This window comes from Amblyraja radiata, chromosome 6 (assembly GCF_010909765.2).
Source record: "Amblyraja radiata isolate CabotCenter1 chromosome 6, sAmbRad1.1.pri, whole genome shotgun sequence".
NCBI lineage: Eukaryota > Metazoa > Chordata > Chondrichthyes > Rajiformes > Rajidae > Amblyraja > Amblyraja radiata.
Genome location: NC_045961.1, coordinates 48815516 through 48838873, shown reverse-complemented (window position 1 = coordinate 48838873; position 23358 = coordinate 48815516). Strand labels below are relative to the sequence as shown.

The following is a 23358-nucleotide window of genomic DNA, read 5'->3' as shown; positions in this document are numbered from 1 at the left end:
ACCAGTGCCACTAACGTCTGTGGTGATGAAGTGCTTTGAGAAGTTGGTTATGGTGCACATCAACTCCTACCTCGACAAGAACCTCGACCCACTACAGTTCGCATACCACCACAACAGGTCAACGGAGGAACACAAAATTGCTGGGGAAACTCAGCGGGTGCAGCAGCATCTATGGAGCGAAGGAAATAGGCGACGTTTCGGGCCGAAACCCTTCTTCAGACTGATGGGGGGTGGGAGAAAGAAGGAAAAGGGGAGGAGGGGGAGGAGCCAGAGGGCGGGCGGATGGGAGGGTGGGAGGAGACAGCTAGAGGGTTAAGGAAGGGGAGGAGACAGCAAGGGCTAGCAAAATTGGGAGAATTCAATGTTAATGCCATACGGACGCAAGGTCCCCAGACGGAATATGAGGTGCTGTTCCTCCAATTTCCGCTTTTGCTCACTCTGGCAATGGAGGAGACCCAGGACAGAGAGGTCGGATTGGGAATGGGAGGGGGAGTTGAAGTGCTGAGCCACCGGGAGTTCAGGTAGGTTATTGCGGACTGAGCGGAGGTGTTCGGCGAAACGATCGCCCAACCTACGCTTGGTCTCCCCGATGTAAATCAGCTGACATCTAGAGCAGTGGATGCAGTAGATGAGGTTGGAGGAGATATAGGTGAACATTTGTCGCACCTGGAACGACTGCTTGGGTCCTTGAATGGAGTCGAGGGGGGAGGTGAAGGGACAGGTGTTGCATTTCTTGCGGTTGCAACGTAAAGTGCCCGGGGAGGGGGTGGTGCGGGAGGGAAGGGAAGAATTGACGAGGGAGTTGCGGAGGGAGCGGTCTTTGCGGAAGGCAGACATGGGGGGAGATGGGAAGATGTGGCGAGTGGTGGGGTCACGTTGGAGGTGGCGGAAATGGCGGAGGATTATGTGTTGTATTTGGCGGCTAGTGGGGTGAAAGGTGAGGACCAGAGGGACTCTGCCCTTGTTGCGAGTGCGGGGGTGGGGAGAGAGAGCAGTGTTACGGGGTATGGATGAGACCCTGGTGTGAGCCTCATCTATGGTGGCGGAGGGGAATCCCCGTTCCCTGAAGAACGAGGACATTTCCGATGCCCTGGTGTGGAATGTCTCATCCTGGGAACAGATGCGGCGTAGGCGGAGGAATTGGGAGTAGGGGATGGAGTCTTTACAGGGGGCAGGGTGGGAAGACGTGTAGTCCAGATAGCCATGTGAGTCAGTGGGTTTGTAATGTATGTCGGTCAGGAGTCTGTCCCCTGCGATGGAGATGGTGAGGTCAAGGAATGGTAGGGAAGTGTCGGAAATCGTCCAGGTGTATTGGAGTGCCGGATGGAAGTTGGTGGTGAAGTGGATGAAGTCAGTCAGTTGTGTGTAGGTGCAGGAGGTGGCCCCAAAGCAGTCGTCAATGTAACGGAGGTAGAGGTCGGGGATGGGGCCCTGGTACGTCTCGAACAAGGATTGTTCAACGTACCCGACAAAGAGGCAGGCGTAGCTGGGGCCCATGCGGTTTCACTGGCTCCCCACTTCGCATTGGACCACTTGGACAATAAAAACACTTATGTCAGGTTGTTGTTTATAGACTACAGCTCGGCGTTTAATACCATCGTCCCTTCCAAGCTGGTTACCGAGCTCACGGAACTGGGTCTTTGCGCATCCCTCTGCAATTGGATCCTTGACTTTCTCACCACAGTCCTCAGTCTGTTTGAATTGGCGGAAACACTTCATCCTCAGTAACAATTAGTACGGGAGCACCTCAAGGCTGCGTGCTCAGCCCCCTGCTTTACTCACTCTATACCCATGACTGCGGTGTCAGACATAGTGAGAACTCCATCATCAAGTTCGCCGATGACAGCACTGTTGTTGGATGAATCACAGATGGGGATCAGTCAGAGTATAGAAGTGAGATCAACCGACTGACCAAATGGTGCCAGCACAACAACCTGGCTCTCAACATCAGTAAGACCAAATAACTGATTGTGGACTTTGGTAGGGGAAGGATGAGGATCCACAATCCTGTTCACATCAATGGGACGATGGTGGAGAGGGTCAAAACCTTCAAATTCCTGGGCGTGCATATTTCCAAAGATCTTTCCTGGACTCAGCACACCGATGCAATTATAAAGAAGGCACATCAGCGACTCTACTTCCTGAGAAGATTACGGAGATTCAGCATGTCGAAGAGGATTCTCCTATGCTTCTACAGGTGCGCGGTAGAGAGCATTCTGACTCGTTGCATCGTGGCTTGGTTCGGCAACTTGAACGTCCAGGAGCGGAAATGACTATAAAAAGTTGTGACCACTGCCCAGTCCATCACCGGCTTTGACCTCCCCACCGTCGAAGGGATCTATCGTAGTCACTGTCTTAAAACGGCAGCCAAAATCATCAAAGATCCACAACATCCTGACCACACATTCATTTCACCATTGCCATCAGGAAGAAGGTACAGGAGCCTGAAAACTGTAACGTCCAGGTTCAGGAACAGCTTCGTCCCTACAGTCATCAGGCTATTAAACACAACAACAAATAAGCTCTGAGCTCTGAACTGCAAAAGGCTATTATTATTATTGCACTATATTTATTATTTATTGCATTTTTTTTCCTCTTCCCCCGTTATGTACTATGTTTACATATTCACATATTCTGTTGTGCTGCAGCAAGTAAGAATTTCATTGTCCCATCCGGGACACATGACAATAAAAACTCTTGACTCTCTTGGTATTAAAGTTGTAATCTTGCCTCCTGCTCAGTGAATCATGGATGTTAATAGGATTTAGACTGAAGCACTCAAACCTTTTGGAGGACCATTTGCACCTCCCAGCACACCATTGTAGGCTGCACTACTTTGAGAATCGAGAAATAGATCTTATTCTGAGGATCAAGGGAAGATTTTGGTTGGCTGATCTTGATGTGCCATTCAGGCCATTTTAGCAGAGTCCAATGCTTCTATCTTGGTTGAAAGGAATAATTAGTGAAGAAGGAAAATTAAAAAAAAACTTTCCTACTTCACTAATTATTCCTTTCAACCATGTCGATCATTTTCTCTCCGTGGTTCATCTGCCTAATGATTTGTTCAATATGAACACCACCACCACAATCCATCTCTCTCCTGCTATTTCAGACCACTCAAGTCCATCTGCTTTCACATTTTGGTCAATACCATCAGAAAAGATGGCTCACATACTTTACATGTGGGAACTTATTATTACTGTGTTGTTTATACAACAGTGACGTCATTATTCATTCCTGTTTGCGTGATATCTTACAATTACGTGAGATTTAAATGTTGCTCTAGTCCAGTTTTCAATTTGTTCTTGGTATCCCAAACAATAAGCCCATTCTTTTATCTTTGTTCTGTAATGACTTTAGTTTAGAGAGACAGCGAGGAAACAGGCCCATCAGCCCACCAAGTCCATGCCGAACAGCATTCTCCGCACGCGAACACTATCCTACACACATGCTAGGGACAATTTACAATTTTACCGAAGCCAATTAACCTACAAACCTGTACGACTTTGGAGTGTGGGAGGAAACAGAGCACCCAGAGAAATCCCACACATGGGAAGATCGTACAAACTGCATACAAACAACACCGTAGTCAGGATCGATCTCTGGTCTCTGGCAGTAGAGTTGCTGCCTTACAGTCAAGTCAAGTTTATTTGTCACATACACATACGAGATGTTTCATTTCACTGCACATCTCGTATGTGTATGTGACAAATAAACTTGACTTAACTTGACTTGACTTGACTGTAAGGCAGCAACTTTACTGCTGCACCACCGTGCTGCACAATCCTGGCTTTATTGAATCATTAAACTAATGTGAATTCACATCACATTTGTTGTTCTGAGGTTTTTTTTACAAGAGGGAAAAAAACAACAGGCTTTCTTTTTTTCCCCTGTAAAGAATTGTTACAGTTCTATAGGGAAGGTTGTTTACAAGTTTTGGGCGGTTTTGAAATATTCCATTTTTTTGGTTGATTTCCAGTCAAAAGCCATGACGCTGTATGAAGCGTGCCTGACACTACTACAGGTTTATTCGAAGAACAGCTTGGGCAGGAAACGGTCCGATGTGGCAGCAGAAGAGGAACAGTATCAAGATTTGTTGCTTATTATGGAACTTCTGACTAACCTCTTATCAAAGGAGTTTATAGACTTCAGTGATACAGGTATATTTTAACTCTGAGTACAAAGATGCAGAATAAAATAATATGTCATGCACATTGTATGACACTGCAAATTCTCCATATATCTTGAATACCCCAGTATAACCTATGACAGTTTAAAATAATAATAATAATAGTGTGCAATGATGTAATAAGTTTATCTTAAGGGATTTGAATTCTGGAGCACCTTTTTAATGAGCGATGCCACAATGAGTCACGACAGAAGGGTGAAGCTAGCATGAAACTGGCTTCCCTGGCTTTTGTTTTAAATAACATAAAGATCTTGTAATTAGGAACGGTAAAAGCGCAGTCTCCCTTATGCAGTACCTTGGGGTCAGGGATAACCTGCTTCAGCTAAAATTCTGTGATGACTGGGGCCAGAATGGGAGCTGCACATGCTAACTTGGTGAACAGGTGGGTAGGTGGAAGCCCAATGTAAATCGCAGACAGACACACCAGGTGTACCTAACAACGTAATATGTTGTATCGGTGTTTACCAAGGATGTTCCTTCTCCTTTTTGAATGGCCGTGGGCCAGAAAGTCCCACAAGCTGGTGAGGATATTGCACTCTTCCCCCCCCCCCCCCCCCCCCCCATAAGAGGAGACTGGGGAGACTTTAAACTAGTATGGTTGGGGGAGGGACTCAAATTGGGAAAGCTAGCAGTCAGTGTGTGAGGCAGGAGGCAGAGAATGGTAGCACTCTGACCCAAAATGTAGGGGAGAGAGAAGAAAAACACAATAAACAGAGAATAAGAGAGGGAGGATTTCTTAAATGTGTATATTTTAATGCTAGGAGCATTGTAAGAAAGGTGGATGAACTTAGAGCCTGGATTGACACCTGGAAGTATGATGTTGTGGCGATCAGTGAAACATGGTTGCAGGAGGGCTGTGATTGGAAACTAAATATTCCAGGATTTCGTTGCTTCAGGTGTGATAGAATTGGAGGGGCAAGAGGTGGAGGTGTTGCATTGCTTATCAGGGAAGATATTACAGCAGTGCTTTGGCAGGATAGATTAGAGGGCTCGTCTAGGGAGGCTATTTGGGTGGAACTGAGAAATGGGAAAGGGGTAGCAACACTTATAGGGGTGTATTATAGACCGCCAAATGGGGAGCGAGAATTGGAAGAGCAAATATGTAAGGAGATTGCAGATATTAGTAGTAAGCACAAGGTAGTGATTGTGGGAGATTTCAATTTTCCACACATAGACTGGGAAACACATTCTGTAAATGGGCTGGATGGGTTGGAGTTTGTAAAATGTGTGCAGGATAGTTTTTTGCAGCAATACATAGAAGTACCTACTAGAGAAGGGGCGGTGCTGGACCTCCTGTTAGGAAATGAGACGGGTCAGGTGGCAGAGGTATGCGTTGGGGAACAGTTCGGGGCCAGTGATCACAATACCATTAGTTTCAATATAATTATGGAGAGGGTCAGAACTGGACCTAGGGTTGAGATTTTAGATTGGAGAAAGGCTAACTTTGAGGAGATGCGAAAGGATTTAAAAGGAGACAGTTTGTTTTATGGGAAAGATGTGGAAGAGAAAGGGAGGACATTTAAAGGTGAAATTTTAAGAGTACAGAATCTTTATGTCCCTGTTCGGTTGAAAGGAAATAGTAAAAATTGGAAAGAGCCATGGTTTTCAAGGGAAATTGGACACGGTTTGGAAAAAGAGAGAGATCTACAATAATTATAGGCAGCATAGAGTAAATGAGGTGCTTGAGGAGTATAAAGAATGTAAAAAGTATCTTAAGAAAGAAATTAGAAAAGCTAAAAGAAGATATGAGGTTGCTTTGGCAAGTAAGGTGAAAGTAAATCCAACGGGTTTGTACAGCTATATTAATAGCAAAAGGATAACGAGGGATAAAATTGGTCCATTAGAGAGTCAGATTGGACAGCTATCTGCAGAGCCATAAGAGATGGGGGAGATATTGAACAATTTCTTTTCTTCGGTATTCACCAAGGAGAAGGATATTGAATTATGTGAGGTAAGGGAAACAAGTAGAGTAGCTATGGAAACTATGAGATTCAAAGAAGAGGAAGTACTGACACTTTTGAGAAATATAAAAGTGGATAAGTCTCCAGGTCCGGACAGGATATTCCCTAGGACATTGAGGGAAGTTAGTGTAGAAATAGCAGGGGCTATGACAGAAATATTTCAAATGTCATTAGAAACGGGAATAGTGCCGGAGGATTGGCGTACTGCGCATGTTGTTCCATTGTTTAAAAAGGGGTCTAAGAGTAAACCTAGCAATTATAGACCTGTTAGTTTGACGTCAGTGGTGGGCAAATTAATGGAAAGGATACTTAGAGATAATATATATAAGCATCTGGATAAACAGGGTCTGATTAGGAACAGTCAACATGGATTTGTGCCTGGAAGGTCATGTTTGACTAATCTTCTTGAATTTTTTGAAGAGGTTACTCGGGAAATTGATGAGGGCAAAGCGGTGAATGTTGTATATATGGACTTCAGTAAGGCCTTTGACAAGGTTCCTCACGGAAGGTTGGTTAAGAAGGTTCAATTGTTGGGTATTAATGGTGGAGTAGCAAGATGGATTCAACAGTGGCTGAATGGGAGATGCCAGAGAGTAATGGTGGATGGTTGTTTGTCAGGTTGGAGGCCAGTGACTAGTGGGGTGCCACAGGGATTTGTGTTGGGTCCACTGTTGTTTGTCATGTACATCAATGATCTGGATGATGGTGTGGTAAATTGGATTAGTAAGTATGCAGATGATACTAAGATAGGTGGGGTTGTGGATAATGAAGTAGATTTTCAAAGTCTACAGAGAGATTTATGCCAGTTGGAAGAGTGGGCTGAAAGATGGCAGATGGAGTTTAATGCTGATAAGTGTGAGGTGCTACATCTTGGCAGGACAAATCAAAATAGGACGTACATGGTAAATGGTAGGGAATTGAAGAATGCAGGTGAACAGAGGGATCTGGGAATAACTGTGCACAGTTCCCTGAAAGTGGAATCTCATGTAGATAGGGTGGTAAAGAAAGCTTTTGGTGTACTGGCCTTTATAAATCAGAGCATTGAGTATAGAAGTTGGGATGTAATGTTAAAATTGCACAAGGGATTGGTGAGGCCAATTCTGGAGTATGGTGTACAATTTTGGTCACCTAATTATAGGAAGGATGTCAACAAAATAGAGAGAGTACAGAGGAGATTTACTAGAATGTTGCCTGGGTTTCAGCAACTAAGTTACAGAGAAAGGTTGAACAAGTTAGGGCTTTATTCTTTGGAGCGCAGAAGGTTAAGGGGGGGACTTGATAGAGGTCTTTAAAATGATGAGAGGGATAGACAGAGTTGACGTGGATTAGCTTTTCCCACTGAGAGTAGGGATTCAAACAAGGGGACATGACGAGAATTAAGGGACAGAGGTTTAGGGGTAACATGAGGGGGAACTTCTTTACTCAGAGAGTGGTGGCTGTGTGGAGTGAGCTTCCAGTGAAGGTGGTGGAGGCAGGTTCGTTTTTATCATTTAAAAATAAATTGGATAGTTATATGGACGGGAAAGGAATGGAGGGTTATGGTCTGAGTGCAGGTATGTGGGACTAGGGGAGAATACGTGTTCGGCCCAGACTAGAAGGGTCGAGATGGCCTGTTTCCGTGCTGTTATGGTTATAAGGTTTTGAGAATGTCACTAAGAATTCTTCTGATCTACTAACTACTTGCCATGGCAAAAGATTTAGAGATACAGCAAGGAAACAGGCCCCATCGGCTCACCGAGTCCATGCCAACCAGCGATCACCCCATACACCATCACTATCCTATTCACTGGGGATAATTTACAATTTTTAAAGAGGCCAATTAGAATAAAAACCTGCACGTCTTTGGAGTGTGGGAGGAATCCAGAACACCCAGAGAAAACCCGCGCAATCATGGGAGAATGTGCAAACTCTGTACAGACTCAGGATCGAACCCGGGTCTCTGGTGCTGTAAGGCAGCAACTCTCCTGCTGCACTACCATGCCGCCCTTGCAAAAAAGTTTGAAGTAGTGTGACTAGTTTGTGACTTCTGGTGTTGGGCATTCAAATTAGTGGCCTTGTTTCCACTTCCTTAATTTTAGATTCTGTTACCAATGTCAGAATAATTGGTTAGTGGTTCCTTGTTGCTCTAAATCAGGGGTTCCCAACCTTTTTCGTCCTGTTTACCCCTGGCAACTTAAAAGCACCTAACAATGTTATTTCACTTATTTATGAACAACTAATGATGAACAGATACCGCTATACCATAACCAAACACAGTCAGTCATTGAGAAAAAATATGTACAAATCCAGAATCAACAAATTACCCCCTGGGTAGGAGAAATTTACCCCCTGGGGGTAAATTTACCCCAGGTTGGGAACCCTTGCCCTAAATAGCGTGTTATATTTGCTGGGAATCAGTCTGGATAATGAAAACCAGTGTATCCAGTACTAATCCTTTCCAGACATTAATATGTAAGTCTTCAGGTCCTGCTGTGTTTATTGGCTTTCAGTCAAATTAATGTTGTCGATACTTTAATTTTACTGATGCTAATTTCTTCAAGATCCTCTTGACCAGTCGTTCTGCACTATTTCTGATTTTTGTTTTAGTGTCTTCATATTCAAGTCACTACTCAAATATATAAAATAATTGAGGGATGAAGTAGTACAATGCATTAGGGAGATTTTTTATCTATTAATTGATGAATTAGAACATTTACATTTATGTTTGTTCCAGTCTTTTAACGAGAATATTTTTAGCCATTTTACACTTTATTTCTTATGCAGATGAAGTTTTTCGGGGACAGGAACCTGGACAGTCGGGAAACAGATCAGTGTCTGCTGCAGATGTTGTTCTTTATGGAGTTAATATTGTACTGCCACTAATGTCACAAGACTTGTTAAAGGTAAGTGCTTTAGTAATATCACAAACATTGGGAAATATGTATCCCTTTTCTAGTTACTACACTGCATTTTGGTGAAAAATTTGAACAGGCTGGAGTACTGAACTGAATCATCTTGAATGAAACTAAAGAACACAAAGTGCTAGAGTAAATCAGCGGGTCAGGCAGCATCTTTGGAGAACATGAATAGGTGACGTTTTAGGTGGGGACCCTTATTCATAGAATGAAATTAAATCGCTTAAACTAGTATTTCAGCATGGTCTACTTAAGCTGACTGAAGACCAATGGGGTGGATGTCCAGAAACCTAGGTGTGTCTAGACTGTGGAGAGCTGGATGGGAGGAGGATATTGAAAGGAAGGAGAGAATTTCTCGGATAGGCTACATATAATAAGTATGAGGGTGAGGACTATCAACTTTTTTTTTCTTTATAAAGTCAAATTGTTTATATCATAAGATTATGGTGTTAATGGGAATGGGACTGGTTTATAATTGATAGTTTGATGCAAGTGTTTCTGGATATGCATCATTGCATTTTTTTTAATTTAAAGTACATTTTTGACTTTATTTTTGTGTCTTGACAGTTTCCATCATTGTGTAACCAATATTACAAATTAATCACCTTCATCTGTGAAATATTTCCTGAGAAAATCCCGCAACTTCCAGAAGAGCTTTTTAAGAGTTTGATGTACTCCCTGGAATTGGGAATGACATCGTATCCTTTTACTGATGATAGTTGGTTTTGTCTGTGAGAATTACAGTTTTGATCGTGACAAATGTTTGGCATGGTTTTAGGATGGGCTAAGACAACTTGAACCTGCTCTCAACAAGTCAAGTCGAGTCAAGTTCATTCGTCACATACGCATACGAGACGTGCAGTGAAATGAAAAGTGGCAATGCTTGCGGATTGTGCAAAAAAACTACAAAACAGAATGGAACAGAATCAGTAATTACATATTTGTGGGAGAAAAAAAAAGAAATAGCAATTTAAAAAAGACACAACACAACAGTAAATTGGTACAGTAAGTTAGTTCCTGGTGAGATAGGAGTTTACAGTCCTAATGACCTCTGCAAAGAAACTCCTTTTCATCCTCTCTGTTTTCACAGCATGGCAACGGAGGCGTTTGCCTGACTGTGCTGGAACAGTCTGTTGCTGGGGTTGAAGGGGTCCCCCATGATCATGTTGGCTCTGGATTTGCACCTTCTGATATATATAGTTCCTGCAGGGGGGGCGAGTGTAGTTCCCATAGTGCGTTCGGCCGAACGCACCACTCTCTACAGAGCCTGCTTGTAGTGGGCAGAGCAGTTCCCAAACCAAATTGTGATGTTTCCGGACAAGATGCTTTCCACAGCCGCTGAGTAGAAGCACTGGAGGATCCTCAGAGACACTCTGAATTTCCTCAATTGCCTGAGGTGGTAAAGGCGCTGCCTTGCCTTACTCATCAGTGCGGCAGCGTGTGATGTCCATGTTAGATCCTCTGAGATGTGGACTCCCAGGTATTTAAAGCAGCTCATCCTATCCACAGTATCCCCATTTATCTTCAATGGTGTGTACGTCCTCAGATGTTGTGCCCTCCTAAAGTCCACGATCAGCTCCTTAGTTTTTTTGACATTCAAGAGAAGGCTGGTGTCCTGACACCAGAGTGCCAGATCAGCCACCTCCTCCCGGTAGGCCTTCTCATCGTTATTAGAGATCAGGCTCACTACCACAATGGTCATCAGCAAACTTGATTATAGAGTTGGAGCTGAACCTAGCCACACAGTCGTGTGTGTACAGGGAGTACAGTAGGGGGCTGAGGATGCAATCCTGGGGAGATCCTGTGCTCAGAGTGAGGGACTTCGATGTATTTCATCCCATCTTGACTACCTGGGGCCTGGCGGTGAGAAAGTCCAGGACCCAGGCACACGGGGGTGTTGAGCCCCAATTCCAGCAGCTTCTTAGCAAGTCTGGTGGGAACTATCGTGTGAACAAATTGCTGGAGTAACTCAGCGGGTCAGGCGGCATCTGTGGAGGGAATGAACAGGCAACCTGACCCGCTGAGTTACTCCAACAATTTGTGTTTTTCTCAAGATTCCAGCATTTGTAATTCCTTGTGTTTCCATTTCTGTTCACTGCATATGCAGATTTATCCTCACTAGGGATTACAGGAATCCATATGTGTATTCAAAGTAACACAGGAAACTTTCTGTAAGAAATAACCATAGCTTTACCCTTATTTAATGTTAAGATAGAGTTTTGGGATTTATGTGGAAACCTAAACAGCATAGTCTGAACTAACTAGCAGTTAAGACACTATAAATGCTTTTCAAGGCTCTTAATGGGAGCACTATCAGACAAGCGTTGGCAATGAGCACCATAAAACAAACAAAGAAAAGGCTGATAAAACAATTTAGGTTTTTAAGAGAGCTTTGAAGGAAGAAAGATTTGCAAAGATATGGAGGAGTGAATTCCAACATTTTGTTTAGTTTATTGTCACGTGTACTGAGGTACAGTGAAAACTGTTTTGTTGCATTTACTCCAATCAGTGAAAAGACTATACATGATTACAATTAAGGCGCCAATAATGTACAGATATAGAATAAAGGGAATAATGTACAGATATAGAATAAGGGGCATGATGTTCAATGCAAGGTAAAGTCTGATTAATGAACTTGTCAGAGTTGGGTGATTAAATTTTGGATGGCAAAGTAGTTAAAATTGAAGGAGTGTGGATATTGTGGAAGGTTAAAGGTCAGAGGCAATTAAAGGTGTTAATAAACAAGACCATTGAGTGACGAAGATACTGTTGTATTGCATAACATCTAAAATATTTTTTTCGTCTTAATCATCAGTGAAATTCCTCAGACTAGATCTGCAGATGCTGGGATCTTGAGGAAAAACAGTGTTGGAGAAACTTGGCAGATGTAACAGATGTTGCCAGACCCACTGGGTTCCTCAAACATTTGTTTTTTGAGTAAAATCATGCCCTTTTATAGATTAGAGAAGAGGGTGGATTGGAATTCTGTGCCTGAATTTACATGATATTGACTGGCTGGAGCACAGCATAATTTATTTTGTACAATCCTTAACCTTCCAAGATCAACTAATTGCTTTCAGCCAATTTGATATTACAGTTTTCATACTAATTTATTATCAGAACCGTTTGTATAGTTCATTTATAATCTGATATGTTTATTATTTTGTACAAGGAATATGAATTTCTTCAATTGCAGTTATAGTTATAATTAGAATTAGAATTACAATTCTAGAATATGCATTTCTGCAATTTTCCTGACTCTTTCCCAGAATGACATCTGAAGTTTCCCAACTCTGTTTAGAAGCCCTTACGCCCCTGGCTGAACAGTGTGCTAAGGCACAAGAAACAGAATCGCCACTCTTCACTGCAACCAGACATTTTCTTAAGGTACATCTTGAAGTAGTTAAAGATAATTCTTGATTATTCTCTGCACTGTTACAGTTTTAAATGGCAAATCAAAGTAAGTTGCAATTAGGCTGATAATTGTTTTCAGATTAGTGAATGTCTATTTTAAAGAGAAGATTAAATTTTACGCCTGAATTTTTAGGTTAAAATTCCATCCTTGTCACTGACAATTTTCACTCCGCTCTCCCTTGCACATCATCCATGTCTGACTTTTCCCTTCCCCTCTTCATCCCTGTCTCCATCTCAAGGGATAGTCCTCTTCTTCTTTCCCCACCAACCACTCATCCTTTCATGGCACTTTCCCATGCAGCCACATGTGATGCAACACCTGTCCATTTGCCTCGTCCCCTCCCTCCATGCAAGAACCCAAATGATCTTTCCAGATGAAGCAGCAACTCTGGTGTGTTGCCTGCCACATTAATTTTCCATCCTACTCTGACCTCCTGTCTGTGGCCTTTTGCACTGTTACAATGAACCCAATGTAAGCTTGAGGGACAACACCTCATCTTTCATGTAGGAATATTGCAACTTTCCACACTCAATGTTGTACTCTGCTAACTCGCTGTCTCTGTCTATATTAGACCTGACTGTGATAGTTCCGTTTTAATCTCTGTATGAGCATCGCTTGATATGGGCATGACCTCCAACTTTGCATTTTGCAATATTGTCTGCTTTTGTTTGTCAATTCATCCCCAAATTGGCTCATTAATCTAATAATCTAATAATTGGAGAGATTACACTTTATCCCACATCATCCCACAAGCGCCTTGAGTATTAGAAAGGCGCTATATAAATCCCATCCATTATTATTATTATTATCCCTGGCCTCAATCAGATACAGATATTTCCTTTTCTTTATGCATCCCTCTCAAAACTTGTCCATAACTTAAAATTAACCTGTTTTTTATCTGTCTCAGTTCTGACACAGGGACTTCAACCTTGAAACAATAACTGCTCATTCTGTAGATGCTGCTTGATTTGCTGAGTGTTCCTACCAGTTTCTGTTTTTCTTTGTTTGAAATAAATTATTGTATTGCAGAACTAAAGTTAGCTATAGGAGGACATTTCAATGATTTTAATTTACTGTGATAAATTAACCAACAGCCTGAATGTTCTTGACCTGGAGTGCCGTCTGTCATTTTCCTTCCGGAGATGCTGCTGGCCCACTGAGCTGCTTCAGCAGATTTGTTTTTTCGCTCAAAATTCCAGCATCTGTACCCTCTTGTGACAACTTTTTATTTTAAATCAGCTTGATTTTTTTTTAATGTGTTGTTTTTATATAGCATGCTTGTCATTTTAAACAAATGTTGAAAGGGGATAAAAAGTGTGTGTATGTGCAATCCGTTTAGAGATACAGCGCGGAAAAAGTCGCTTTGGCCCACCGAGTCCGCGATGTCCAGTGATCCCCATACACTATCACTATGCTACGCACTAGGGACAATTTACAATCGGAAGTCATTTAACCTACAAACCTGAACGTCTTTGGAATGTGGGAGGAAACCGGAGCTCCCGGGGAAAACCCATGTGGTCACGGGGAGAACGTACAAACTCAGTACAGATAGCACCCATAGTCAGGATCGAACCCTGGTCTCTGGCTCTGTAATGCAGCAACTCTACCACTGCGCCACTGTGCTGCCCCACACAAAGCTGCAAGTGTTATGCACTGGCAAATAAATTGAGAACCACGATCACGTTGTATATTGAGACTTAAATACCAAGTATATATAATGATAAATGTTTCTCTTACTGCTTTATGCTTTCATATCCACTGCTGGAAACAGTGTAATGGATCTGCAAAAGTGAATTGGATAAGCATTTATGGGAAGATTATTTGTGGAGATTGACTTGAGTTGTTCCAGAGTGCTTAGTGGACTTGTGATATAATAATTCATTGGATTTTTGTGATTTCAGCTCGTCTTTGACATGCTGGTCTTGCAGAAGCACAACGCAGAACTTACTGATGCTGCAGGAGAAGCTTTCTACACACTAGTATGTCTGCATCAGGTAAAATTGCTTAACAACATTTCTGTGTCCCCTCCTTTTAATCTTAAGATTTCTATTTTTTTCCTGGGAAATTGCTTATATTCCATGTGTTGTTTCAACAGGCTGAGTATTTGGAATTAGTTGAAACTCTTCTATCAAGCCAGCAGGATCCAGTTATATATCAAAGATTAGCAGATGCCTTCAATAATCTTACTGGAAGCAGCACTCCCCCAACCTTGGACCGAAAGCAGAGGATGGCCTTCCTAAAAAGCCTTAAAGACTTCATGGCAAATGTTGGTGGTCTTCTGTGTGTTAAATAAACTCAGGCTGCCAAAGCCCACGGTGACCAATGCACTGTAAAGCATGGAGATCGCAGCTGACTGAATTTGACATCTGTATCAATGCTGTTGCCTGCCATCTTGGATTTGAGACTCTCAGGATATCTAGTCTACCACAGTAAGACCGAAGGATGAATCCACTACTATTCAGTTGCCAGTGTTTCTTAGCCATGATTTGCCATATAATCTAATTGTTTACTTAAAACAGAATTAAATAGTGTATTTTGGAGAATTCCGATGTGTGGATGAATGGCACAGTGAATGAATCCAGTGCCTTTTTTATGTCAGGTTTAAACCAGTTGCCCAAATGGACAGCGAAAACTGTCTTATTGCTTATATTTGAACCCTTGCTTCGGGGGAATCACTGTCGACAAATACACAGCTGTAAATGATATAGCTGAAATTAGCTTTATTTTTTTTTCCAACATATGGATTTATTTGTGACCGAAAGAAAACACCAAATTGTAGCATTTTAATCTGATTTTCTTTTGCATATCAGGCAGTAATCATATTGTACACATTTCAGATTCAATTTGTACTGCCTGCTGTTCAGAATAAAGTATATATTTTTGCCTCCCAGACGTGAATTTTAGGAATTGTAACAAGTTGCCTTATTTTCTGTAAATATAAAAGTTTGGTGTTGTGAAAAGACTGAAACTGGATTGCCAAAATGGCAGCTTTGTGTGGTTTTCCTTGTAACATACTTTTCTTTGAAAATGAAACGTTTTTACTGTTTGTTGTCAGAAGTAGTGTTAAAAACATTTACTTATGAATAGAAGTTGTCATTTTGGATACAAAAAAATTAAGTCATCTAAGTTCTGCATTTAAGGTTTAAAGGGATCTACCTTTAAACAAAACAACTTTACACCTGAACTGCCACGCTGCAAGGTTCATGTGTTTATTTGAGCAATAACTAGGGTGTGAATGATTTAATAATGTTCATCATGATAATCTAGAGCTTTTTTTTTTAAAGAACTCTAGTTATACTGTTGAGTAGTCAAAAATCAAACTTCTGACACTTAGAAAAATGTAAATAAGGTGTTGGGCATTTTGTTTGTGCGAAATTTGCCTTGATGTTATTCAACAAATCACAATGTATGTACATAAGTAAATAGAAAATTGTAATACTGCACAGTACACTTGGGGGTTCCAAAATGAGAAATGAATCAGGATAAATCGGTTGGGTTTGAACATGCAAATTAATTTTAAACGCACAAATTAAGTGGGGAAAGGCTTGTGGTGCTCATACCATTAAAAAGCTGGAACAGAAGAAAATACACAAAGGATCGATCATCTGAAGGACAAAAAGATAGTTTAGCGTTTTGGATATGATCATTGTAATAATAGCCTCCATCCAAAATATTTACTTGTCTTTTGCAGTTAACTAACTCGTTATATTTTCACATTTCCAATATTATTGTCCTTTTTGTTATCCCTATAGGAAAACCTTTTTTTGATAAACTATGTACAGATTGTGTGTCAAAACTACTGAAAAATAATATTACTACATTTAGTCTCTTGAGGCCAGCATACCAACAAAGTGTAGGTTTGTATGCGTCTCATAATATACTCAATTTAAAATAAAATTGAAGTAGCTTAAGGGAATTAAAGTTGTTACATTTTGATTCTCAATTTTTCTAGAAGATGAAAAAAATGAGGCAAAATTACAATATGTTCGAGACTTTGTGCAGATCACTTTTCTGTAGATCACTAATGCTTTCCTTTTGAATATTTGCCCAAACTTCGGGTATCATCAAAATACCCTGTTTATCAAGTTTTATTTTCTTGCAATATAAAGCATAATATGCCTCTGTTGCCACCTATCTTCCCAGCTCAAAGTGAACAAGTAATTTATTCCATTTACTATGAAAACCTGGTCCTCGCACAAAAAATATTTTTAGCTACTTTGTTTATTTTGGATTAAGTTTGTATCCAATTCTAAAAGCTGGCAAGTGAGAAGCTTTTGTGCAAATCAGAAATACATTTCTGATTACAACATAACCATATTTTAGATCTATTCAATGAAAGGTGAATAATCAAAATGTCACCAAAGTGCTTGATATTATCGTTACTGGAACTCTAGGTAATTGTAATTTATCTCAGACTTATTTTGCCACGGTCCCATTGAAATGCAGTAAATCTTAACTGCAATAATTGATTTTTATTTAATGGGTGGAATGGAAATAATTTTTGAAAAAGTTGCAGATACACCTTTGAAGAGGTGAAGTCTCCATTAATTTAAGCACAATGTCCCATGCAAAAACTGAGCACTGGCCTGGCCAAGGTTTTAATCCACTCTTCCATTCCTTTCAACCTCCTGTATTGCTTCCAAAGACATAATATAATGTAGTTTACCTGCCAACAATTATTTTTTTAATTGAATTGCAAAATGAAAGATGATCATATTGAAATAATAGATCTTGATCAACACACGCTTTGCAGCAAATACTAATTCCTTGTCAACTTTGCATGTTTTAAAAACTGGTGGCAAAGCAATCTGGCAGAATATGTCAAACTTGGATTTCTGAATCACCTGAATAATACAAATATATTCTAAAGACCATGATTTCTTCCCCCTGCTGTGATCGGGTCTATTGTGTCAACTCAGATACAGGAAAATTGGGTGTTAGAGTAAGGGATGCGCTGTACAGATTTTATTCAGTATACTTAATGGGGCACTATGAAAGTTCAAAGGATGATAAGATTTGTCTTAAGAATTTTATGCCCCCAAATATTGCATTTGATATTCCATTTTATCATGTTACGTGAAGTTTCTATAATATGGTTAAACTGCTGGAACTATTGTTGTCTGTAAATCATAAACATTAAGTAATTTAAAGCCAACTTGCGCTATAAAGAAAACTTTAAAGAAAAAAGAGGTACAGAATGACTGCTTCACTATTGGTCTCATATTTGTAATATTTTTGAATGGTGTCACATTTTAGTTTCAATTCTATGGTTTCAGCCCTTGTTTTGACCAGGGATACCCAGGACTGTTGAACAAAGTATTTAACTATGCTGTGAAATAATGCAGGTCAAGAAAAATAAAATACTGTCAATTGCTGCCATGTGACAACTACTGTGACCTCTTTAATTCATCTGGAATCTGTTCTGAATAAATCCTAGCTTTTCTCGATGTGTAACTAGTTTGCGGGCAGTTATGCACAAATTAATAGCTATGATGCATTTCAGTGATTAGTATTTTGTATGTTTTGTACCTTTTTTGTGTGATTTATTTTGACATGTTATCACATCCCTGATGGTGTGCAAGTACAAGCACCATTTTATGTACATTATAGGAATTTTGACCATTGGATCTTTTTTAATTGTGCGTAGAAGGAATTGTAAAGGTTTAAGGATATGTTTTGGGGACATCTGTCTAACCTAAAATGTATCGTATAAGTCTTCTTATAAGATTTAATATTTTGCTGCAGTTGAGTTCAGTATAAATTCTGACTATTGCATAGTCTACCCTTCTTGCATAGTACAAGATACATTTTTAAAAAGAAAAATACACGTGGAATGTTTCTCTGTATATATGCGGTGACGACCAAATAAACTTTGGCTGCTCTTTAAATCAACCTGTCACCATTTTAAAACCTGGTTTTGTTTATAGGCTTGCTCACACAACATTTAAACAGCAGAATCTAACATTTTCAATTCAACATTTTAATCATCGCATGTGCAAAATGACAGTAATTGTAGCGACATTACACTCAGTTTTATGCTGTCCACGTGATTAGAAATATAATACTGACTAATTTCCAATATTAAGCAAAACTATTTTAGACTGTTTTATTAGTAAATTTTAATGTTCATTCTGTCGTAAGGCAGCTCTAAACTCGGTTTAGTATTCAATCACTATTCATTTTAAGATATTAGAGTAACTTTCACTTGTTTAGGCTTATGTTGTCAATAATCCCTAAACTCTTGTAATAAATGCAGGGAAATCAAATTCCTTTCCTACAAAATTCCTGAAATCTCTTATTATTAGAAATTCCTGAATTGGTGATAATGCTGATTATTTAAAAACAATCAGAATATATTTCAGCTTTGGGAACAAAATGCATTGGTTAGTAACTAACTGGAACCCTTGGACGATAACTTTCACTGTCACTATAGGCAATAAATATTACTTGAAATACAAATCCAAATTAACAATCAATTTTAATCCACACATTTAAGACCTTTAATTTCTTATTTATGCCTGATGAACTTCAGTTAACCAATTGCATCTGCCAGTCATTGCATTTCTTAAAGGATTTTAAAAATGTTCACAAATCTATTACAAATAACTTATACAGTGTTATCCCTACATAGTTGATGCTTTCTACCACACTGGGTGAAGTGTGCGCATGTGCGGGGCCTTTCCAGAGTGTGCGCATGTGCGGGGTCTCGGGGCGGCGAGGCCTGCGCAATCTGCAATATTTTCCAGACGCTTTGAAGATATGTATTACAGAAATGAGTTGCTTAAAGCTTAAATAAAGTTTAAGTAAATTACGAGTAGCGTAAAAGTTTCATTTGCCTCACAACAATTTAAGCAACTCAATCTCAGAAGTTAAGCAGTGTGACATCGAGATGGAGAAACTATTGAAACCACAACGCTTGGATCTGGATCCCAACTCACCTACTGCTGCAAAGGAATGGAAGCACTGGCTTCGTTCACTAAATAACTTATTTGATGAGTGGCGACAATGCACCAGACAAATTCAGGACATTAATAAGCTCTGTCTCTTACGATGTATATGATTACATAGAGGAATGTACAACTTGTGATTCTGCTATTGATGTACTAAGCAGACTCTTCGTTAGGACACCCAATATGATATTTGCTCGACACCAACTTGCTACTCGTAAACAAAAACCTAGTGAGTCACTTGATGAATTTTTACAAGAACTTCAAAGACTTAGTAATGACTGCCTTCAAAGCAGTTACAGCTGATCAATATCGACAGGAACTTATTCAAGACTCTTTTATCAATGGTTTGGCATCGCCTTTAATGCGACAGAGACAAACAAAACCTTGGATTTACAGTCAGCTTGCAATCAAGCTTACTCATTAGACTTGGCTCCGAAAAATTCAGATGCTTATGGCTCATCTAATGTGTATTCTGCTGCAACTACGACAAAAGAATCTCACCCAAGTGCTAATATGCATCAAGCTGAAACAATTTCTACTGATAAATGTGCCCTTGCTGCAGCATATACTTATTCAAAAAGGAAGTGTTACTTTTGCGGAGGTAATATTCATAATAGAGAGATATGTCCTGCTCGAGAGGCAACTTGTAATAGTTGTGGCAAGAAGGAACATTATTCTAGAGTATGCAAGTCCAAAGCAACTAAAAGTGTGACTGCTGCCATGTATATGCCTTCTTTATGTGCAATTACAGCTGCATTTCTTCAGAGCTTGTCTCATGCAGCTACAACAGTATCCATCGATGGCCATACACTTAATGTACTATTTGATTCTAATAATAATAATAATAATAAATTTTATTAATGGGCGCCTTTCAAGAGTCTCAAGGACACCTTACAAAAATTTAGCAAGTAGAGGAAAAACATGTAAGTGGAATGAAATAAATAGTAGAGACATGACTAGTACACAAATTAAAGACAGAATTCAATTCAAAACACAATATGAGGCAATTCAAGCACAGATGAAAAGGGAGGGGGACGTGGGGCTAAGGATAGGCAGAGGTGAAGAGATGGGTCTTCAGTCGGGACTGGAAGATGGTGAGGGACACGGAATTGCGGATCAGTTGGGGGAGGGAGTTCCAGAGCCTGGGAGCTGCCCTGGAGAAGGCTCTGTCCCCAAAACTGCGGAGGTTGGATTTGTGGATGGAGAGGAGACCGGCTGATGTGGATCTGAGGGACCGTGAGGGTTGGTAGGGGGAGAGGAGGTCAGTGAGATATGGGGGGGGGGGGGGGGCAGATGGTGGAGGGCTTTGTAGGTGAAGACCAGGATTTTGTAGGTGATCCGGTGGGAGATGGGAAGCCAGTGAAGTTGTTTGAGGACTGGTGTGATGTGATGCCAGGATTTGGTGTGGGTGATGAGTCGGGCGGCTGCGTTCTGGACCAGTTGGAGTCGGTTGATGTAGGTGGAGCTGATGCCAAGCTGATTCTGGCAGTTCAGAAAGTTTTATAAGTGAACAAATTGTGTCTCGACTAAATCTAACTAATTCCTTCAAATAGAGAAATTTCGATGGCTCTGACAACTCTCAATACTCAAATTATTGGATCTTGTATTGTAGACTTTATTCTGAACAAAACTAGTTATCTAGGTCAGGATTTTCAGAAACAGCACAGATCACTTCAAATAATGTATGAAGGGACTATGCCTGATCTTGTATTGTCAAAGCCACCAGTATTGTGTGGTTTTTCTGCTGCATCTGTTGAATGTACTTCATTATTCACTAATTTATCCTCTAAGTGCAAGCCAATTGCTACAAAATCAAGACATTTTAATAAAGATGACAGAAACTTTATCAACACAGAAGTAACTAATCTTTTACGAGAAAGTATCATAGAACCCAGCTCTTCCCCTTGGAGGGCACAAGTTGTCGTGGTTAAGGACCCCTTGGAGACATAGAAAGAGGCTCTGCATTGATTACTCTCAAACTATAAACCAGTTCATGGAGCTTGATGCATATCCATTACCTCAAATAGAAGAGATTATCAATACATTAGCTAAGTATAAGTTATTCTCTACTTTTGACCTAAAAAGTGCTTACTACCAAATTCCTTTGAAAGAATCAAAGAAATACACTGTATTTGAAGCAAATGGGAAATTATACTAACTACTGCAGAGTTCCTTTTGGTGTAACTAATGGTGTGGCTGTTTTTCATAGAGAAATGGGCAAACTTGTTGAACAGGAAAACCTTAAAGATACTTTAGCTTATCTTGATAATATAATTATTGCAGGAAAAGATCAAGCTGAACATGACTTAAATAGTTTTTAGAAGTTGTACATTATAAAAATCTAACATTACATGAAGCAAAGCCGATAACATCAGTGTCATCAATTAATATTCTTGGTTATTGGGTTGGAAATGATATAATCAAGCCTGATCCAGAAAGACTCCGCCCACTCCAAGAGATACCTGTTCCAGCTACATTAAACTCTCTACAAAGGGTTCTTGGTATGTTTGCATATTACGCTAAATGGATACCAAATTTTTCTGACAAAATTCACCCTTGACCCTACAGCAATTGGTGCCTTTACTTCTTTAAAGAAACAATTAGAATCTGCGACATTACACGCCATCGATGAGGATCTCCCCTTTGTTGTTGAATGTGATGCCTCTGATTTAGCAGTATCTGCAACATTAAATCAAGGAGGACGTCCAGTTGCTTTCATGTCTCGTACTCTCAAGGCAGTGAATTGCACTACCCACCCGTCGAAAAGGAAGCTACAACAATTATTGAAGCAGTGAGAAAATTGAGTCATTTCCTTGCTCGCCAGCACTTCACTTTGATAACAGATCAAAGGAGTGATAGCTGACACACTGTAACCTTTACTAGGAGTTTATTATAGCACATGGCACACACGTCCCAGCACTGACTGCATCCAGCCTTCAGGCGTACTGGGACCTAGTGGGAGGAACAAAGGGAGGATACCACAGTTATACTAATATGATGGGGCATGGTTAGTGGTGATGAGGTAGCTACATTATAGGTTGCATGCATAAACCATCTACATCCTTCCCCTTACAAATTAAACAAGTTACAGCAATGGCAGGTTGGTTATACAGTACCTGCAAAGCTAAGCAAACTCTCCGTATCGAGCCGGAGGTTTTACAATCCGACCCGAGCGAGTGCGCACAGCACCCTCACCCTCCCCACCCGAAAGAATAGGAGGGACAGGAACAGAAACAGGAGGGGGATAGAAGGTGGGTGGAGAACCAAGCTTGGAAGGGGAACGGAGAGGCACAGGTGAAACAGAAGGGGTAGAATGAGCAGAAGTCGGAGATAGAGAAGACCTGACAGGGGACGACAGGGCCTGAGGAGCGAACCCAGGAAGAGCAGGGGGAGGTGCCCGAGGCAAACGGACCGACCGGGGCATGCAGGGAGCAGAGGGTAAGTTAGTTGAGGAAGGCTCGACACGCGATGGAGGGGTATACGGAATCGCAGGAGGTGGTTTGGGCTCGTTGACCGCCAACAGGTGCTGGCGGCTGTGTCGGTATACAGTCCCCTCAAAATCCACCAGGTAGGACCGTGGCGCGCTGTCGAACCCGACCACGGTGGCATGTCGGGAATAGCCGGTGGGCGTCTGCAAATGGACGACCTGTCCAGGCAGCAGTGGGGATAGGGGGCGGCAGGATTTGTCGTGCGAGCAGCGCTGGATTTCGTGCTTCTGGGCAATTCGTTGCTGGACATCAGCAGGCTGCAGGACTTTGGGCATCAGGGACTGCTGGGCGATCGGCATCGGAGGGCGAATAACTCGGGACATGAGTCGTTGGGCAGGGGATCGCATAGTACTGTCTCTGGAAATATTCCGAAGGTTCAGGAGACCCTGATAGAAATACCCGTTGGAGAGACGGGATTGTTCAAGCATGTGCTTAGCGCTGCGGACCGCCCGTTCAGCCAG

General features: G+C 41.1%; 1 protein-coding gene across 1 annotated transcript in view; it reads left to right on the top strand.

Annotated features, from left to right (window-relative positions):
- The window catches only part of xpo4 (exportin 4), a 106825-nt gene extending 88474 nt beyond the window's left edge, over nt 1–18351 (top strand). The window contains exons 18-23 of the mRNA XM_033022736.1: nt 3980–4160; nt 8914–9032; nt 9612–9742; nt 12314–12431; nt 14361–14453; nt 14555–18351. Of these exons, the coding sequence (XP_032878627.1) occupies nt 3980–4160; nt 8914–9032; nt 9612–9742; nt 12314–12431; nt 14361–14453; nt 14555–14752 (840 nt within the window). The 3' untranslated portion in view covers nt 14753–18351. The remainder of the gene's footprint in view (nt 1–3979; nt 4161–8913; nt 9033–9611; nt 9743–12313; nt 12432–14360; nt 14454–14554) is intronic.
- Nucleotides 18352–23358: the final 5007 nt, after the last annotated feature.